The 15,305-nt window shown below is 46.2% G+C and overlaps 1 protein-coding gene across 1 annotated transcript in view; it reads left to right on the top strand.

Moving 5' to 3' along the window:
- The window catches only part of PRPF8 (pre-mRNA processing factor 8), a 2,252,227-nt gene that overhangs the window by 1,711,720 nt on the left and 525,202 nt on the right, over positions 1-15,305 (top strand). The window contains exon 32 of the mRNA XM_044054875.1: positions 14,519-14,647. Within this exon, the coding sequence (XP_043910810.1) occupies positions 14,519-14,647 (129 nt within the window). The remainder of the gene's footprint in view (positions 1-14,518; positions 14,648-15,305) is intronic.

Below are 15,305 nucleotides of genomic sequence, written 5' to 3'. Positions count from 1 at the left end.
ATATTGTATATTTTCATTTTTGGCATTACTGGATTTGAAGTTGAGTTTGAATAAGAAACTGATTAGGGATGATTCACATGGGGGGTATGTCATGTGATGTTGCATTTAGTATTTAACATGGCTGACTACACAACAGATTTTTTAACCTTGAAGAAGTTCGGTAATAACCGAGCGAAAGCGCTTGGTTTATTGTTTGCTGCTGTTTGGTGTGATTCAGATTACGTACTAATAAATGTGTGTTCTTAACCTACTGCTTCTAACCACATTTTTTGGAGATTTGGGTACTGTGGCCGTGGATTTTGGTGATTCTTGGTCTTGTGTTCACATTTTTTGACATTCATATGCTTAAATATCAACAGCATATCATGGGTCTGCTTAAACAGAAAATGAAGTTAATTTCTGACTGTGTGGAAAATAAGGATTTACAGGATTTATTGCATTCAGCTGAACAACTTGGAATACATACTTTGCAATGTGGTTTTGATTCTTTGGAGGCCACTTGCAGGGCTGCTGTTACTGGGTCTGTGCTAAGAAGGCATGCTTGGCTCAAAGAGCAAACTCTGCCTGATCATGCTAAGGCAAAATTGTTGGATGCTCCTTTACAACAGGACCGTCTCTTTGGTAATAAGGCTGAAGAAGTTTTAAGAAAAGATGGAAGATAAAGCTAAATCAATGCAAACTGTGAAAGATTTCTTACAAGTGCAACCTCCTAAATTTAGTAGACACTGGCCTACTAAGAACTGGTCCTTTCCAGTTCTTTGAGAGCCACTCAAGTCAAACCCAGACATTCCAAAGGCTCCAGGTTTCAGTCACAAATGACTTTTAGAGCAAAACAATGAGGTGCCTCCACCTCCAAATCTGGAAACAACAGGGCACCTCCCTATGCTAAACAGTCTCAGTGACTTCCTTCTACACTTATCAAACACTTACCTTTTAGCCGCCCCTTTGGGGGGAAAACTGGCACTTCATGCAAGAAACTGACAACTTATAACCCAAGACAAATGGGTTTTAAATATAGTATCCCAGGGATACAGATTTAATTTCCACACGTTGCCAATTCCAAACAGATGGCCAGACCTGCCCCCAAATCAGTGGGCAGAGTCCCAGAAACAAGTACTGTCCCTCATGAACATGGGGGCTATTCACTCAGTACCAGAAGAGGAAAAAGGACAAGGTTTCCATTCAAGACTTTTCCTGGTACCCAGAAAAGACAAATCATGGCGTCCAATTCTGGACTTATCTACTCTAAACACATTTCTGGACATTCCAAAATTCAAGATGCTGACTCTTCAACAGTTACTTCCTATGCTAGGCAAAGATGCCTGGTTGCTAACTCTAGACTTAAAAGAGGCTTACCTGCATATCCCAATCAGGGAATCTTGCAGAAGATTCCTCTGCTTCAAAGCAGACTACTTGCATTGCCAGTTCTCTGCACTGCCCTTTGGCTTATCTACTGTGCCCAGGGTCTTCACAAAGTGCCTGGATCCAGTAATTGCATTTTGCGGGCAAAGAAATATTCAGATATTTCCATACCTGGGCGATTGTCTAATTCAGGCAGAAAACAAGGACATTCTTCTAAAGCATCTGGTGTTTGTAAAAAGGGATGTAATGCGATCCTATCTTGCCTACATTTATAACTGATGGGCTCGGAGCAGATTCTCTGCTCCAACTGGGCCGATACACTAGCACGAAGTCTCTCATTGGCTTGGCCAACCCCCTTATCCCAGGATGCACCACGCCCAAACCCCCAGATCTCGTTTGCCGCTCCTAGAGTAACGACGTGGTCTCAACTTGGTTGTGGCTAAGTATCCTTCTTTTTTGGCCTTTTGGTCACTTTTTGGCAGTTAGCTTTAGAATTTATACTCAACAGCTATTTTAATAGCTATCTTGTTGGCATTTCCATTGTGAGTGACTGTTTGTCTTTTTGAATTGTTGTGGTAATCCCTTCTGTTTGGCAGGCTAGGCCCATTTGAGTTAGAGGGCCTTTGCCCTATCTCTTGTAGAGCGTTTAAGTTAGAGCTCTTCCCCCCCCCCCTTCCCTCCTTGTGTGTTTTGAGTGTGTTACAGTGAGTATGTCTGGCAAAGAAAAGGAACATAAGCCATCGAGCTGTAAAAAATGTTCGAAATGCAATTACAAGATGTCGTTGACAGATGGCCACGCCATCTGTGTTTATTGTTTAGGGGCTAAACACTTGCAAGTATCTTGCAGTGATTGCCATGCTTTCTCCTCTCCTGTCCTACACGAGAGAAAAAATAAGCTTATCCTGAAGGGTCTGATCAAACCAGCCTTCGAGGAAGCTTTGGCTTCTTCTCCCTCTTCGAAATTGAAACAAAAGAAGTCTTCGGCTCCGACAAGTCCGTCGGAGCCGCCTGCAAAAAGAGCTAAGTCTGTGTCCCCTTCCTCGGCTCCACTGGCCTCGGAGCCGAAGGATAGAGGATCTAAATCTGGGGCTCCCTCCTCAGCTCCACTGGTTTTGGAGTCTCGGGATGTCAGATCAGGTACTCTGTCCCCTTCCCTGGCTCCACTGATTTAGGAGCCGCAGGATAGAGGGTCTAAATCTGGGTCTCCTTAGTTTGCTCCATTGGTCTCTGAGCCGCAGGAGAGTGTTTCTGCTCTGGGGTCGGTTTAGTCGGCTCCTGAACCGTCGGCGCCAAAGGGGGTCTCTGTTCTGGTAGAGTCTGCTTCGGCCCTAATCCTTTTGGAGCCGATTCGGAGCCGGCCTCCTAGCCTGGTCTTGGAGCCGATAGAAGAAGTTTCTCGGCCCCCTTCTGTTTCCTCCACGTCCTCCAGGCTTTCAGATTCGGATGTAGATAGGGTGGTCCAGAGGCTCCTCCAGTCACCTGTCTTATCCAAATTATTTTCGGCTCCGGCCCAGTCGGCCCTGGAGCCAGCCCTTTCGATACCGTTTCTTCCTCCTCCGACAACCTTGGTGTCTGAGTCGGAGTTCGCAGAGTCTTCAGCTCCAACCATTTCTGTTCTCGGGTGTCCTCAGCCGGGCCCGAGGGGGATTCGTTGGGGCTTCTGGTTTCGGCCCCGAGTCTCCCTCTTGGCGCCTTGGCTAGGGGAACCCCGACAGCAGTCATGGTCTCGGGGACGGGCCTCTCCTCAGATTCTGGTGGGCCCGCCTTCGAGGCTATGAGGAGCGCACTGGCCAAGTCTCTAGTGACTTCACCTGAGTCTGCGACTCCTTCCCTAGACACGGCGGCTAGAGCTTCTGGTGCCCCCCTGTCTTCGGACAGCGCGGCTCCTAGTCCTGAGGATTCCTCCTTGTGTGGTCCCCTGTTTTCCGAGGAGCCTTCAGAGTTCATGCCTGAAGAGCCCCACAGGAAAAAATTGTGCAAGAGGAAGCACATAGACTCCCCAGATGAGTCTGTCACCTCGGACACCGACCTCGATGATGCGAAAGGGTCCCCGAAGTCGTCCTGTGACTGTCTCGTTCTCCGATATCCTGGAGATCTTGAGACAGAGCGGCGACTGGCCATCCAAACCCCCTTCCGCGGAGGAGTTTGTCTTCCTCAAGGCTTTAGGAGCCGAACCCTCCGCCTCCTGGGTGTCTCCACCCTTTGATGAGTTACTGGACCTTATTTGTTGAAGGGTGTGGGAACACCCTGATTCTGTGGAGCCAGTTCCTTCTCGCCCCAACAAATTTTTATCCGCACCCCCTGGCAAGGAGTTTCTAACCAAGGGAGTTCCGGTTGATGTTATGGTGGTGGCGTCTGCCACCCAGCAAGATGTGGCAGAGGCATGTACTTCTGTCCATCCTCCTAACAAGGAGTCCAGGAGCATGGATAGGTACGGGAAGCGTACCCTGATGTCAGCGACCTTTACCCTGCAGTCGCTGAATTATTTATGCCACTTTACGAGGCTCCAAAGGGATCTCATAAAGGAGTTGGGAGATACCCTGTTGGGTAACGTGCCTGAGGCGTTGACGCAGTCTGTCAACACCCAGCTGTCTACCCTTTCGTCCATTGTTAACTCGTCCATGAGGCTCATATCGTATGCAGCCGAGGGGGTGGGTAGGGCAGCGAGTCCGGGCGTAGCCCTTAGGAGGCAAGCCTGGATGTGCTTGTGTCACTTTGTGGAGGCGTTCAAGTCTTCCTGCACCGACGCTCCATTCGATGGGTCCTCTCTCTTTGGTCCCAAGGTGAAGGACACACTCACTAGATGTGAGCAGGAGGGTAAGTCTTTGTCTGCTGTTGGGGCCCGTTTTTCGCTTACCTCGAGACCTTGTCCCAAGGCTCAGAGGGGAGGAAAGATGTGTTTCAGAAAGTCCCAAAAGTCTTTCCCTGCCCATCAGAGTGACCCCCCCTTCCAGAGGCGGGGGGGGGGGGATTATTCTGGAAGACGTCGCCCTAGAGGCGGTGGAGGCCCCTGCAATTCAGGAGACCGCGAATCCTTTCATGGTTCTTCCTTCCAGCGTCCCTGAGGGACTGCCTGACTGTGCGTCTCCGGAGCCAGTCGGGGGTCGATTCTTGATGCATCCAAGGGCCTGGGGTTCCATCACTCAGGATCAGTGGGTGCTTCGTATCATCACCGGAAATTACACCATCCCCTTTATCTGTCCCCCTCCACCGTCAAGGAAAATCCCGGACGTGCCACCCAGTCAGCGGGATCAAGCACCCATAGAGGTCGCAAAGCTGCTCGGAAAGGGAGTCATCCAGCCAGTCCCCGTAGACCAGACCGGATTAGGAACTTACTCAGTTATTTTTGTTACCAAAAAGAACAGGGGACTTAGACCCATTCTGGACCTCAGCCACCAAAACCGCTTCGTAAAGAAGTCCAAGTTCCGGATGGTCACGTTGCAATCCATTTTCCCATTACTGGAAAAAGGAGTATGGATGTGCTCCATCGATCTCAAGGATGCCTATTATCACATCAAGATAAACAGGGCGTCCAGGATTCATTTACGCTTCCGCTTAGGAGCCAGTCACTTCCAGTTCCGAGCCCTGCCCTTTGGTCTCACCACAGCCCCCAGGGTGTTTACCAAATGTCCGGCAGTGGTGACGGCTCACCTGAGATGTCTGGGATTCCAGGTGTTTCCGTATCTAGACGACTAGCTCCTCACCGTCCCCACCAGGCATCTTCTTATTCAAGCCGTGAGGGCTACCATAGAGTTGGGACATCTATTAGGAATTACATTCAACTGGGAAACATCTGTATTGCTGCCATCACAGCGTGTTGCCTTTATAGGCGCAGAGCTAGAGTCTGTAGAGATGCGAGCATTCCTTCCAACAGAGAGGATAAAGATACTACAGGACCAAGTCCTAGCCTTACTACCCCGAAGGAAAGCCCCAGCCAGGATGGCCCTTCAGCTTTGGGGGTCGATGGCGGCCGCCATTCTTCTGGTCCCTCTGGCAAGATTGCACATGCGAATTCTCCAATGGCTCCTGTCGACCCAGGGGTCATACCAAGATCTGCCTTTGTCCTACCCGATTCTCATCACGGAAACGTGCCGGCGAGATCTTCATTGGTGGCTCCTCTCCTCCAACCTGAACCAGGGGAGTCTCTTCTGCCCCCCCCCATTGCCACAGTGACCACGGACGCCTCCCAGATAGGGTGGGAGGGGCATTGTCTGGGCAGGACGGTTCAAGGCACGTGGCAGAATCACGAAACCCACTTACATATCAATGTTCTGGAAATGAGAGCAGTGCTTTTAGCATTGCAGGCACTTTACAGCTCTCTTCCCAAGGGTACCATCGCAATCTTCTCTGACAATGTGGCGGTATGGTACCTGAACAAGCAGGGAGGAACCAGGTCTTATCCTCTTTGCAGAGAAGCCATGAGAGTTTGGAACTGGGCGATCGCTTCCCAGAGATTTCTAGTGGCAACGCACATTCTGGGGAAGTCCAATGTAATAGCAGACAGGCTGAGCAGAGTTATTCTGATGCCTCACGAGTGGTCCCTGAACGACCAAGTAGCGGCTCGGATCTTCTCCAAGTGGGGGATTCCCTGTTGCGACCTTTTCGCCAGCCCCTGGAACGCAAAGTGCAGCAATTTCTTCTCCCTGATCCCCCCCCCCCCAGGGGGAGTAACCCAGGGACGCTCTAGCCCACAATTGGCCCTCCGGTCTGCTCTACACCTTCCCTCTGGTCCCACTACTGCCAAAGGTGATTCAGAAGGCGATCTGCTTGGGAAGCAGCATGATTTTGATCGCACCACACTAGCCCCACCAAGTTTGGTTTCCTTTCCTTCGGAAGTATGCAGTGATGGATCCTTGGATTCTGGACCCAGTTCCAGACCTCCTGACTAGTCAGGTCAGGCCCATCCATCACTGCGAACTCTCAAGCTAATGGCTTGGCTGCTCCACTTCCGACCTTAGTCAGACAGCATATCCTTTCGCCTGACGTGGTCCGGATTCTGTCTTCTCACAGAGCTTCCACTAAGGAGATATATTCTAATAAATGGAAAAGGTTTGCCATTTGGGCCCAGCGGCACAACCTTGACCCTCTGACAGCCCCGGTGTCGGCAGTATTAGATTTCTTGGCAACTCTTTTTAGACAGGGTTCCGCTGTCTCTACGCTTAAAGTCCAATTGGCAGCGATTTCGAATTATCATGTTGCCCTTGAGCCTTCACTCATGAGTCATAAGTTGTGTAAGGCCTTTCTTAAGGGAGCTTGGTTGCTTCGCCCCCCGGTGTCGCAACCTGTTTTGCCATGGGATTTGAATGTAGTTTTAGGAGCCTTGACGTCTCACCCCTTCGAGCCGGCGGCCACTTGTGAGCAAAAGTTCTTATCTTGGAAGACTGCTTTCTTGGTAGCTATTACTTCAGCCAGAAGGGTTTTGGAACTTCAAACCCTTTCTGTAAAGCCCCCTTATCTAATCTTTCACAAGGATAGAGTATCTCTAAGACTAAACCCGTCATTTCTTCCGGAGGTTTCTTCTGCTCTTTGTCTGCAGCAATCTATAGAGCTACCAGTTTTCTTTCCAAAATTTTCCAACAAGGCAGAATACAGACTTCATCATTTGGATGTGCATAGACAACTGAGGTTTTACTTGGATAGGACACAGCAGTTGAGGAAATCAGACCAGTTGTTTGTGGCCTTTGCAGATAACAGGATTGGCAAAGCAGTAACTAAGACCACTATCGCTAGGTGGATTAGGGATTGTGTTTCTTTTATCTATGCATCAACAGGAAGGGACCTTCCATTTCCAGTTAGAGCACATTCTACTAGGGCTATGGCTACTTCAGTGGCCTTTCACGCCAGACTGTCGGTGGATGAGATGTGTGCAGCGGCCACTTGGGCTTCTCCACATACTTTTATTTCTCATTACAAACTGGACGTGGCCTCTAGAGGTCTGGCGTCCTTTGGTTCCACAGTGCTCAGGAGTGTTTTCCAGTGAGCCTTCCAGGATCTAGGTGCTACGGACGCTGTCCCATCAGTTATGAATGTAGGCGAGATAGGATCGCATTACATCTTTTAGTTATGTACTTACCATAACGATAGATGTATGTGATCCATCTTGCCTACATTCTTACGTACCTGCCCTCCTTCCCCCTACCTGTTGAATCGGGAGGAAACACTATTGTACAGTCGGAGTGGCTCATGTGGGTGAGTTGTGGGGCAAACAAGATTTGGGGGTTTGGGCATGGTGCATCCTGGGATAAGGGGGTTGGCCCAGCCAATGAGAGACTTCGTGCTAGTGTATCGGCTGAGTCTGAGCCGATTCTCGGCTCCGAGCCCATCAGTTATGAATGTAGGCGAGATGGATCACATACATCTATCGTTATGGTAAGTACATAACTAAAAGTTCTAACTTGTCTAGGGTACACCATAAGCAAAAAGAAATCACAACTATAGTACCCTCTCAAAAAATTACATTCCTGGGTGCAAGCTTTAATACAACTGCCCAGATGATTTACCTTACACCAGAAAAGCAAATTCATTTGGTAACTTACTGCAAACAGGTGGCCACAAAAACCCTGCTAACTGCAAGACAAATTCTGCAAGCCTTTGGGTTCTTGGCCTCCTGCATTCTTCTATTCCATATGCAAGACTGCATATGAGGAAACTTCAGTGGTACTTAAAAAGTTTATGGAGTCAACATTGCCACAGCCTGGAAACAATGATTCCTATCATACATTGCCTGCAACTAAAGTTCCTAGGGTGGGCAGTGGCCTGCCACCAAAACAAGGGACTGCCATTCACTCCACCCCCTGCCGCCCAAACCCTAACCACAGATGCATCAGACTATGCTTGGGGGGGCTCATCTGGCAGGGGACGTGCATTCAGGGCAAATGGATCCCAAATCAAATGCACCTTCATATCAATCAGAAAGAGATGCTAGCTGTACAGAATGCTCTGACAGCCTTCAAGGACTACCTTCATCCAGGACAATTACTGATAAAGACAGACACCAAAGTTATGTGGTACATAAACAATCAGGGGGGGTACACACTCCTACCCCCTTTGCAGACTAGCCATGACATTGTGGAACACGGCATTGACCTACCAAATACAACTACAAGCTCAATTCCTGCCAGGAAAGCTGAATACTCTGGCAGACGAACTAAGCAGAAATCTCATGGACCCACACGAATGGAAACTGGAACCACTGATTTTCAACATGCTGACATGAAAGTGGAGGAGCCCAGACATAGATCTTTTTGCCCCACTCCAGAACTATCAGTTGGACAGATTCTGCACAAGAACTCATCACAAAAAAGCCTGGAAAGTGGATGCTGTATCATTCAGCTGGAAAAACCTTTCAGTCTATGCTTTCCCCCCCTGCCTCTGCTCTCCAAAGTTCTACTAAAAGTCAAACAGAACAAAGCAAAAATGATTTTAATTGCTCCAGACTGGCCTCACCAACACTGGTACCCACTCCTGCGCAATGTGTCACACCTTCCACCGTGGCACCTGCCTCAGACACCTTACTGTCTCAGCAGAACAACCAAATTCTGCTCACTCCGCTCCAAACTTTGAATCTTGCAGCGTGGCTAATCACCTAAATTCACCCTTAGCATCCCTCAGCAAACCTGTGATGGATGTAATTTCTGGAGGTGAGAAGGCCTAGTATTAGAAAATCTTATGCTGACAAATGAAAAAGATTCTGTGCATGGAACCAGTCATTAGGAATAAGCACAGCTGTGCCCAGTATTCCTCATATTTTACAATACTTAACTGAGATGCTTCACAAGGGCATGTCCTTTTCTTCCATAAAAATCCATGCCTCATCCATTTCAGCTCATTACAACACAGAACCTCCCCTCTTCTCTCGTCCTCTGCTAAAGCAGTATCTCAGAGGGGCCAAAAACTTAAGACCACCCCGGAGAGCTCCAACCCCTGCCTGGGACCTCAATTTTGTATTGGAAAAATTCACTCTCCCTACTTTCAAGCCAGCTGCTACTGCAGACTTAAAATTTCTATCCTGGAAAACAGGTTTCCTTTTAGCAGTTACTTCAGCAAGAAGGATTTCTGAATTACAGGCTCTTATGGCAGTGGAGCCTTTCATTATTTTTCATGCGGACAAGGTCTCTCTCAGGACCAATCCATCCTTCATGCCTAAGGTGGTATCCAGTGTGGCTCTTAAGCAGACCATTCATTTGCCAACCTTCTTCCCCAATCCACAGAACAAGGGGGAGCGGATTCTGCATTTATTGGATGTACACAGACAACTTAGATTTTACTTAAACAGGACAAAATCCCTGTGAAAATCAACTACTGGTGTCATTTGCTGCAGGGGCAGAGGAAAAGGCTATTTCAAAGCAGACTATTTCCAAATGGATAAGCCATTGTATTCATTTCTGCTATATGCACCATGGTAAAACTATCCCCCAGGGGATCAGATCTTATTCCACCAGGGCTGCATCTACTTCTACAACCTTTCTCAGAGGTGTTCCTACCAGAGACATTCTAGAAGCTGCTACCTGGAGCTCAGTTCGTACATTCACCAAACATTACCATTTACCTTTCCTCTCTAAATCCAGAGCTGGCTTTGCTACAGCTGTCCTGCAGGGCCTAATAGCTGGTCCTAATGCTGTATAAATCCATCCTCCCAATCATAGCTTTGGGAATCTACCCAAATGTAATTACTGCAACAGTGAAACACGAAGAAAATAGTACAGTTGTGTACACTTAGCATAAATGTAGATGATTAAGTGTATTCACTGTTGCAGTCTTGGTTACTCCTCCCTCCAGCCCCCTGTTTTTTCTCTTACTATACCTTTACTTTCTTTTACTATGCTTAAAAGCCTTCTGGTGTATTTGCTTTTGTTTGGAGGTATATATTTTGTGTTTTTAATTATATATATATATATATATATATATATATATATATATATATATATATATATTTTGCTCCCCATTTGGGGGGCACTGACATCTGGGGCAAGACAAACTGATGTAATGGCGTCTGCTGCATGTTTTATACCCCTGACGACCTGATGTCATGGAAGAAGGGACAGCAACCAACGCAGGACCCAAGACTTTGTTAATCAGGCTGACTGAGGGCACCCTGCCAGCAGATTACCCAAATGTAATGACTGCAGCAGTGAATACAGTCTGACATCTACATTTATGGTAAGTGTACACAACTGTACTTTCTCTCCCTCCTGGCCAAGGGGTTCATTTGCCTTTTCAGATCTGCATGTTCTTTCTTGTCCCTAAGTAGGTCCTGTTCCTCCTGGGGCTTTTTTAATTCTGAATGTGTGCATTCATAATCACCTTTATGCCCTACAACTTGCACGGGGCGCATACATGTGACATGTGGAGCATGTAAATACTAAAGGCTTTGGTATGTTGGCCGGACACTGGGCTGTCCTTGACAGGAGATATTACAACAGTGAAGAGAAGGACATCTACTGTGATGGTAAGATTTTGCATGGCTGTGCTTTCCAATAGTAGTAGGAGTAGTTGATCTCATTAATAGCAGTAGTTGATCTCATTAAAAAAAAAAAAAAAAGTTTGCAGTCTTACAGTAAAGTCTCACTTAACCGCCACCAGTGGGGATTGGTAGATGCTGGTTAAGTTTATGTTCCATTTGCTTGAGATAATGCTTTGCGATTTTTGATTGGCTCATGTACTGGCATATGAGACAGCTAAATGTCAGTTGCTTGAATGTGACAATTGCTTGAGTCCTGGATAACAGGGATTTTGCTGTATTTGGATATGCTACCGATGCATGTAATGCCATATGAATTACAGGATGAATCCATCCTGGGCACATTGCCAATGCTGCAAGGTGCACTTTTGGTGGACAAAGTTTGAAACAATAATAATTTAATGAAATGTAATCATACTTTGACTTGGGAATATGGGGGTCATTCCCATCATAGTGCTAGAAACCGAAAAGACTTGGAGAAATTTAATCGGATTAAGCAAATTTGTGGTGGTTCCCAAGTTCAGTATTCTAACTATGCAGAACTTCCCACGATCCTTCTTTGGGCAGTAATTGACTGTTTGGTTTTAAAGGATGCTTATTGCCACATTCCCATAGTATTTGAACACAGGAGATACCTTCACTTCAGGACAAGTAGGACACATTGCCAATTCTGTGCATTGCCCTTTGGCTTGTTTACTGCTCTGAGTTTTCACTAAATGTATGGCTCGAGTAATTGCCTTTTGTGGGACTAAGGGCATGTAGATTTACCTGTTTGGGCAGCTGCCTCATGCAAGCAAGCATAGTGGAGAAACTCAGCTCTTTTCTGCAAATGGCAATGACATGACTTACAGATGTAAGGTTCAGTGAATTGGAAGAAGCCCTACCTTCTTCCTTTCAGTAGTCTAGTGTTCACTTTGTTGGTTTCCATCAGACAAATAGCCTTCCTCCTGCAGGAAAAGATCCTTTTCCTACCACACTACTTCCAAAAGTTAATCCAGGCGGAAGTCTGTCAGACAGTGAGCTGTTGAGAGCACTGGGGCACATGACCTGTATTCTAGTGAAATGTTTAGCAAAATTGCATGTGAAGAAAAAAAGGAGGAATACTACAAAAGCATGTGTTAGCATCAATATCCTCTAAATTTGAAGGTTAACACTTTCTCTGTGCATCAGGAAAGAACTGTTGTGATTGCTATTTTCCTGCAGACTGAGCAAGAGTCCCCTTCACCATACAGACAGAGCACCAAGTGATCTCCACAAGCATCTCAAACCTGGCTTGGGAGGGTGCTCACAGACACTTTTAAAGTGCAAGGCAGGTGGGAAAAATTCTTAAAAAAAAAAAAAAAAACTTTTCAGTCTAAAGGAAATGATGGCAATCTACAGAGTCCTCAGTATTCAGATAAAACTGGACACAGTGCACTCTGTTAGTAAGGACAGACACCACCACAGTGTTGTGGTAGATTGACAAATGGGGGTACCCACCACCACTACCCACTGACCCATAAGGGTATTCAACTTTTGGAAACAGGACAGTAGATGAAATTACACCTGCTGGCTCAGTATCTCCCAGGGGTGTGCAGTGACCATGTATACCACCTAAGCGGGTCAGTAACAGAAAGTCACAAATGGATGTTGAAGTCTATCTTCAGGAAATTCTGACAAGTGCAGTATGCTCGAAGTAGGCCTTTTTGCTTCAAAAGAAAACAGATTGAGATAGAGTTTTATTTAAGGGTCACCACACAACAGGGCCTGGAGGATAGATGCTTTCTCCTTCCTGTGGACAGGTCTATTTCTGTATGCCTCCCTTACAGTGCCCCTCATCCCAAGAGTACTAATGAAGATCAGGAAGGACAAGCCAAGGATTATCCTGATAGTACCCTTCTGGACCAGGTGGCACCGATGCCCCATGCTACTTAGTATGGAAAAGGAAGAACCATGGCTGCTCCCATCAGAGATGGATCACCTAACACATTACAAAGGGACCATCATACATCCCAGCTTGACCGCATGCAAGCTGGATGGGTGGATGAAGTGATCCTCATCCCCTCCAGTCCTCATCCCCTCCAGTTATCTCTTTAAGAAATCTGTTTTGCTCATACTCAGAGGCTAGGTGACTCAGTACCGGGAAATATTGTGTCTCTAAATGGAAAAGATTCTCTCACTGGTGTCAGTCCAAGGGGTACTAACCTTTTCAAACAAATATCCCTCTTGTTTGATTTTATCTTAGCTCACTCAACTTTTCTCCAAGGGACTTTCTTTAGCCCTCTGTTAAAACTCATGCTTCCACTATCTGCCTGCTTGCCTGCCTTTGCAGCACTGCTCTGTTTCCCAGTGAAACCATTCCTCAAGGGTGTCATTCACTTGAGCCCCCTAGGAGGGTCCAGTCCCATCCTGGTACCTTAATTTTGTGTTGAAATACTTACCTGACCAACTTTTGAGCCTGCAGCCTCTTCAAGCATCAATTTCACCACCTGGAAAACTGCCCACTCTGTGGGTCTCACTTCAGCTGGAAGGACTTTTCTTCATGTGTAGTTAACCTTTTCCTCATGTTTCATAACGATTGTGCTTGAAGTAGTCACAGAAGTTTCTCTAAACCAGGCTAAACATTTACTTTTTTTTTCTCTGATCCACAGAACAAAGGTGAAAGAGCCCTTCACTCCTTAGGTGTGCACAGAGGCAGCTCAGGTTTTATCTGCACAAGGTTGAGCTTGAGGAAATCTGACCAGTTATTTGCAGCCTTTGCAACTAACAAGCAGGAAAGCTGCTGGCAAACAAACCAGTTCAAAATGGATTTGTAATTGCATTGCCTTTTGTTTCAAACACCATGGCAAAAGGGTGCCTGAGCACATCAGGCTCCACTGCAGCTGCCACTGTCTTAATAAGGGGAGTGTCTACTCAGGCAGTCCCATGGGTCATTGGTAGTCAGTTTCACCAAGCATTGCAGTCCCCTGCTCCTACAGCTAAAGCTGGCTTTGCCACAGTAGTCCTGCAAAGACTTATTTCCCCATGATAAGATTTTCTACCAACTGGAAACTTTTCTTTTGATTTGGGAATCCTTCTATGGGGTGGTGTTGCAACAGTGAAACACGCAGATCACAGTATGGTTGTGTATCCTACCAATAAATGCAAATATTAGTGTCTTCATTGTTGCAGTACCATTCCACCCTTGTATCTTGCCATGTGTTAGGGTGGGCAACTTCTTTTTTTTCTTCCCTCTTGAGTTCTCTCTCCTACATCTAGCTGGTTCCATGTAAATTCCTGTAATGTCTTCCACTGGAGACAGTATAAGAAGGTCTTCCTTGCCATTAGAGGCAAGGAGAGTGGGGTCTGGCCAAGGGGTGTTAAGAAAGATCTTTAGAAATTGTGCTGGCTAATGACCCTTTCTATATTGGTTTCTTGAAGCTGTGGAGGAAAGTGTCTGGGCCTAGGGAAGGGGAAAAAGATCTCTGTTCTGGCTAAACAAGGGCTTCCTGGGCAGGAAATCCCAAGAGTTGTTACTGCAGCAATGAAGACACTGGAACATCTCAATTTAAGTATACAGAACTGTACTTTTCTTAAGTTGCTAGCACAACGTAGAAAAAAATCTGCACTGTTAAGTACTCATGTAATTGTCAGAACAGTTTTAAGAGTTTCATGATTTAAGTATCACAGTTTTGGTTAACCTATTTTCATATTCACTCTCTCTCCTTCCTTTGATAGACTTTTGAGGGTAACTTGACCACAAAGCCCATTAATGGAGCAATTTTCATCTTTAACCCTCGGACAGGCCAGCTGTTTCTGAAGATTATCCACACATCTGTGTGGGCTGGGCAGAAACGTCTTGGACAGGTTTGTAAATACGAATGCAATTGTGTGCTTATTTTTATTACTTCCTCACAGGCTGAAATATAGCTTTGTTCTGTCTCTTATTTTGTTCTGCCTGTATAACCATTTCTGGTTTGTTACAAAGTAGTAGAGTTGCAGTTACTTAATGCAGTTTATTAGTTTCTAGATTTCTTATGAATAATGAACCAGATAACCATTGTTTTGTCATATTCTGAGTAAATATCACCATTTAGAATATGATTAACTGCTGTTTTTGCATCTATCAAACTTGTGGACTGTATTAAATCCAAAGCTGGCCTTTCAGTCTTCAGTTCAGAAGCTCCACCTCCTCTCCCACAATGCCTTGCATCCTTAATTCACCTCGCTTCTCATTTGCCATTTCCAGTGTTAAACACATCATAAGAAGTAACACAGCTAAGTCAGGTTACTTCCGTAGTCTTTCTCCTCTCCTGTTAGTGGTCAGGGTTTGCAAGTGTTGGAAGTTTTTTCTTCCAGTGTGAGAGCCAGTTTTTAATTGCGTTTTTTTTTTGTGTCAGTTTATGTGCATGTGTGGATTCCCTTTTTCCCCCATTTTCTGTTTGTGAGCTTCTGCTTATTTCTTGGTCTCGGAATAAATTTCTAGCTTTAATAAATTGGTGTTAATTGTTCTGTCTTTCATCCT

Source organism: Protopterus annectens, chromosome 13.part0 (genome assembly GCF_019279795.1).
Source record: "Protopterus annectens isolate FY-2018-M chromosome 13.part0, PAN1.0, whole genome shotgun sequence".
NCBI classification, from domain to species: domain Eukaryota; kingdom Metazoa; phylum Chordata; order Ceratodontiformes; family Protopteridae; genus Protopterus; species Protopterus annectens.
Note: the sequence above shows the minus strand (reverse complement) of the source record. Positions and strands in the feature narration are given on the sequence as shown.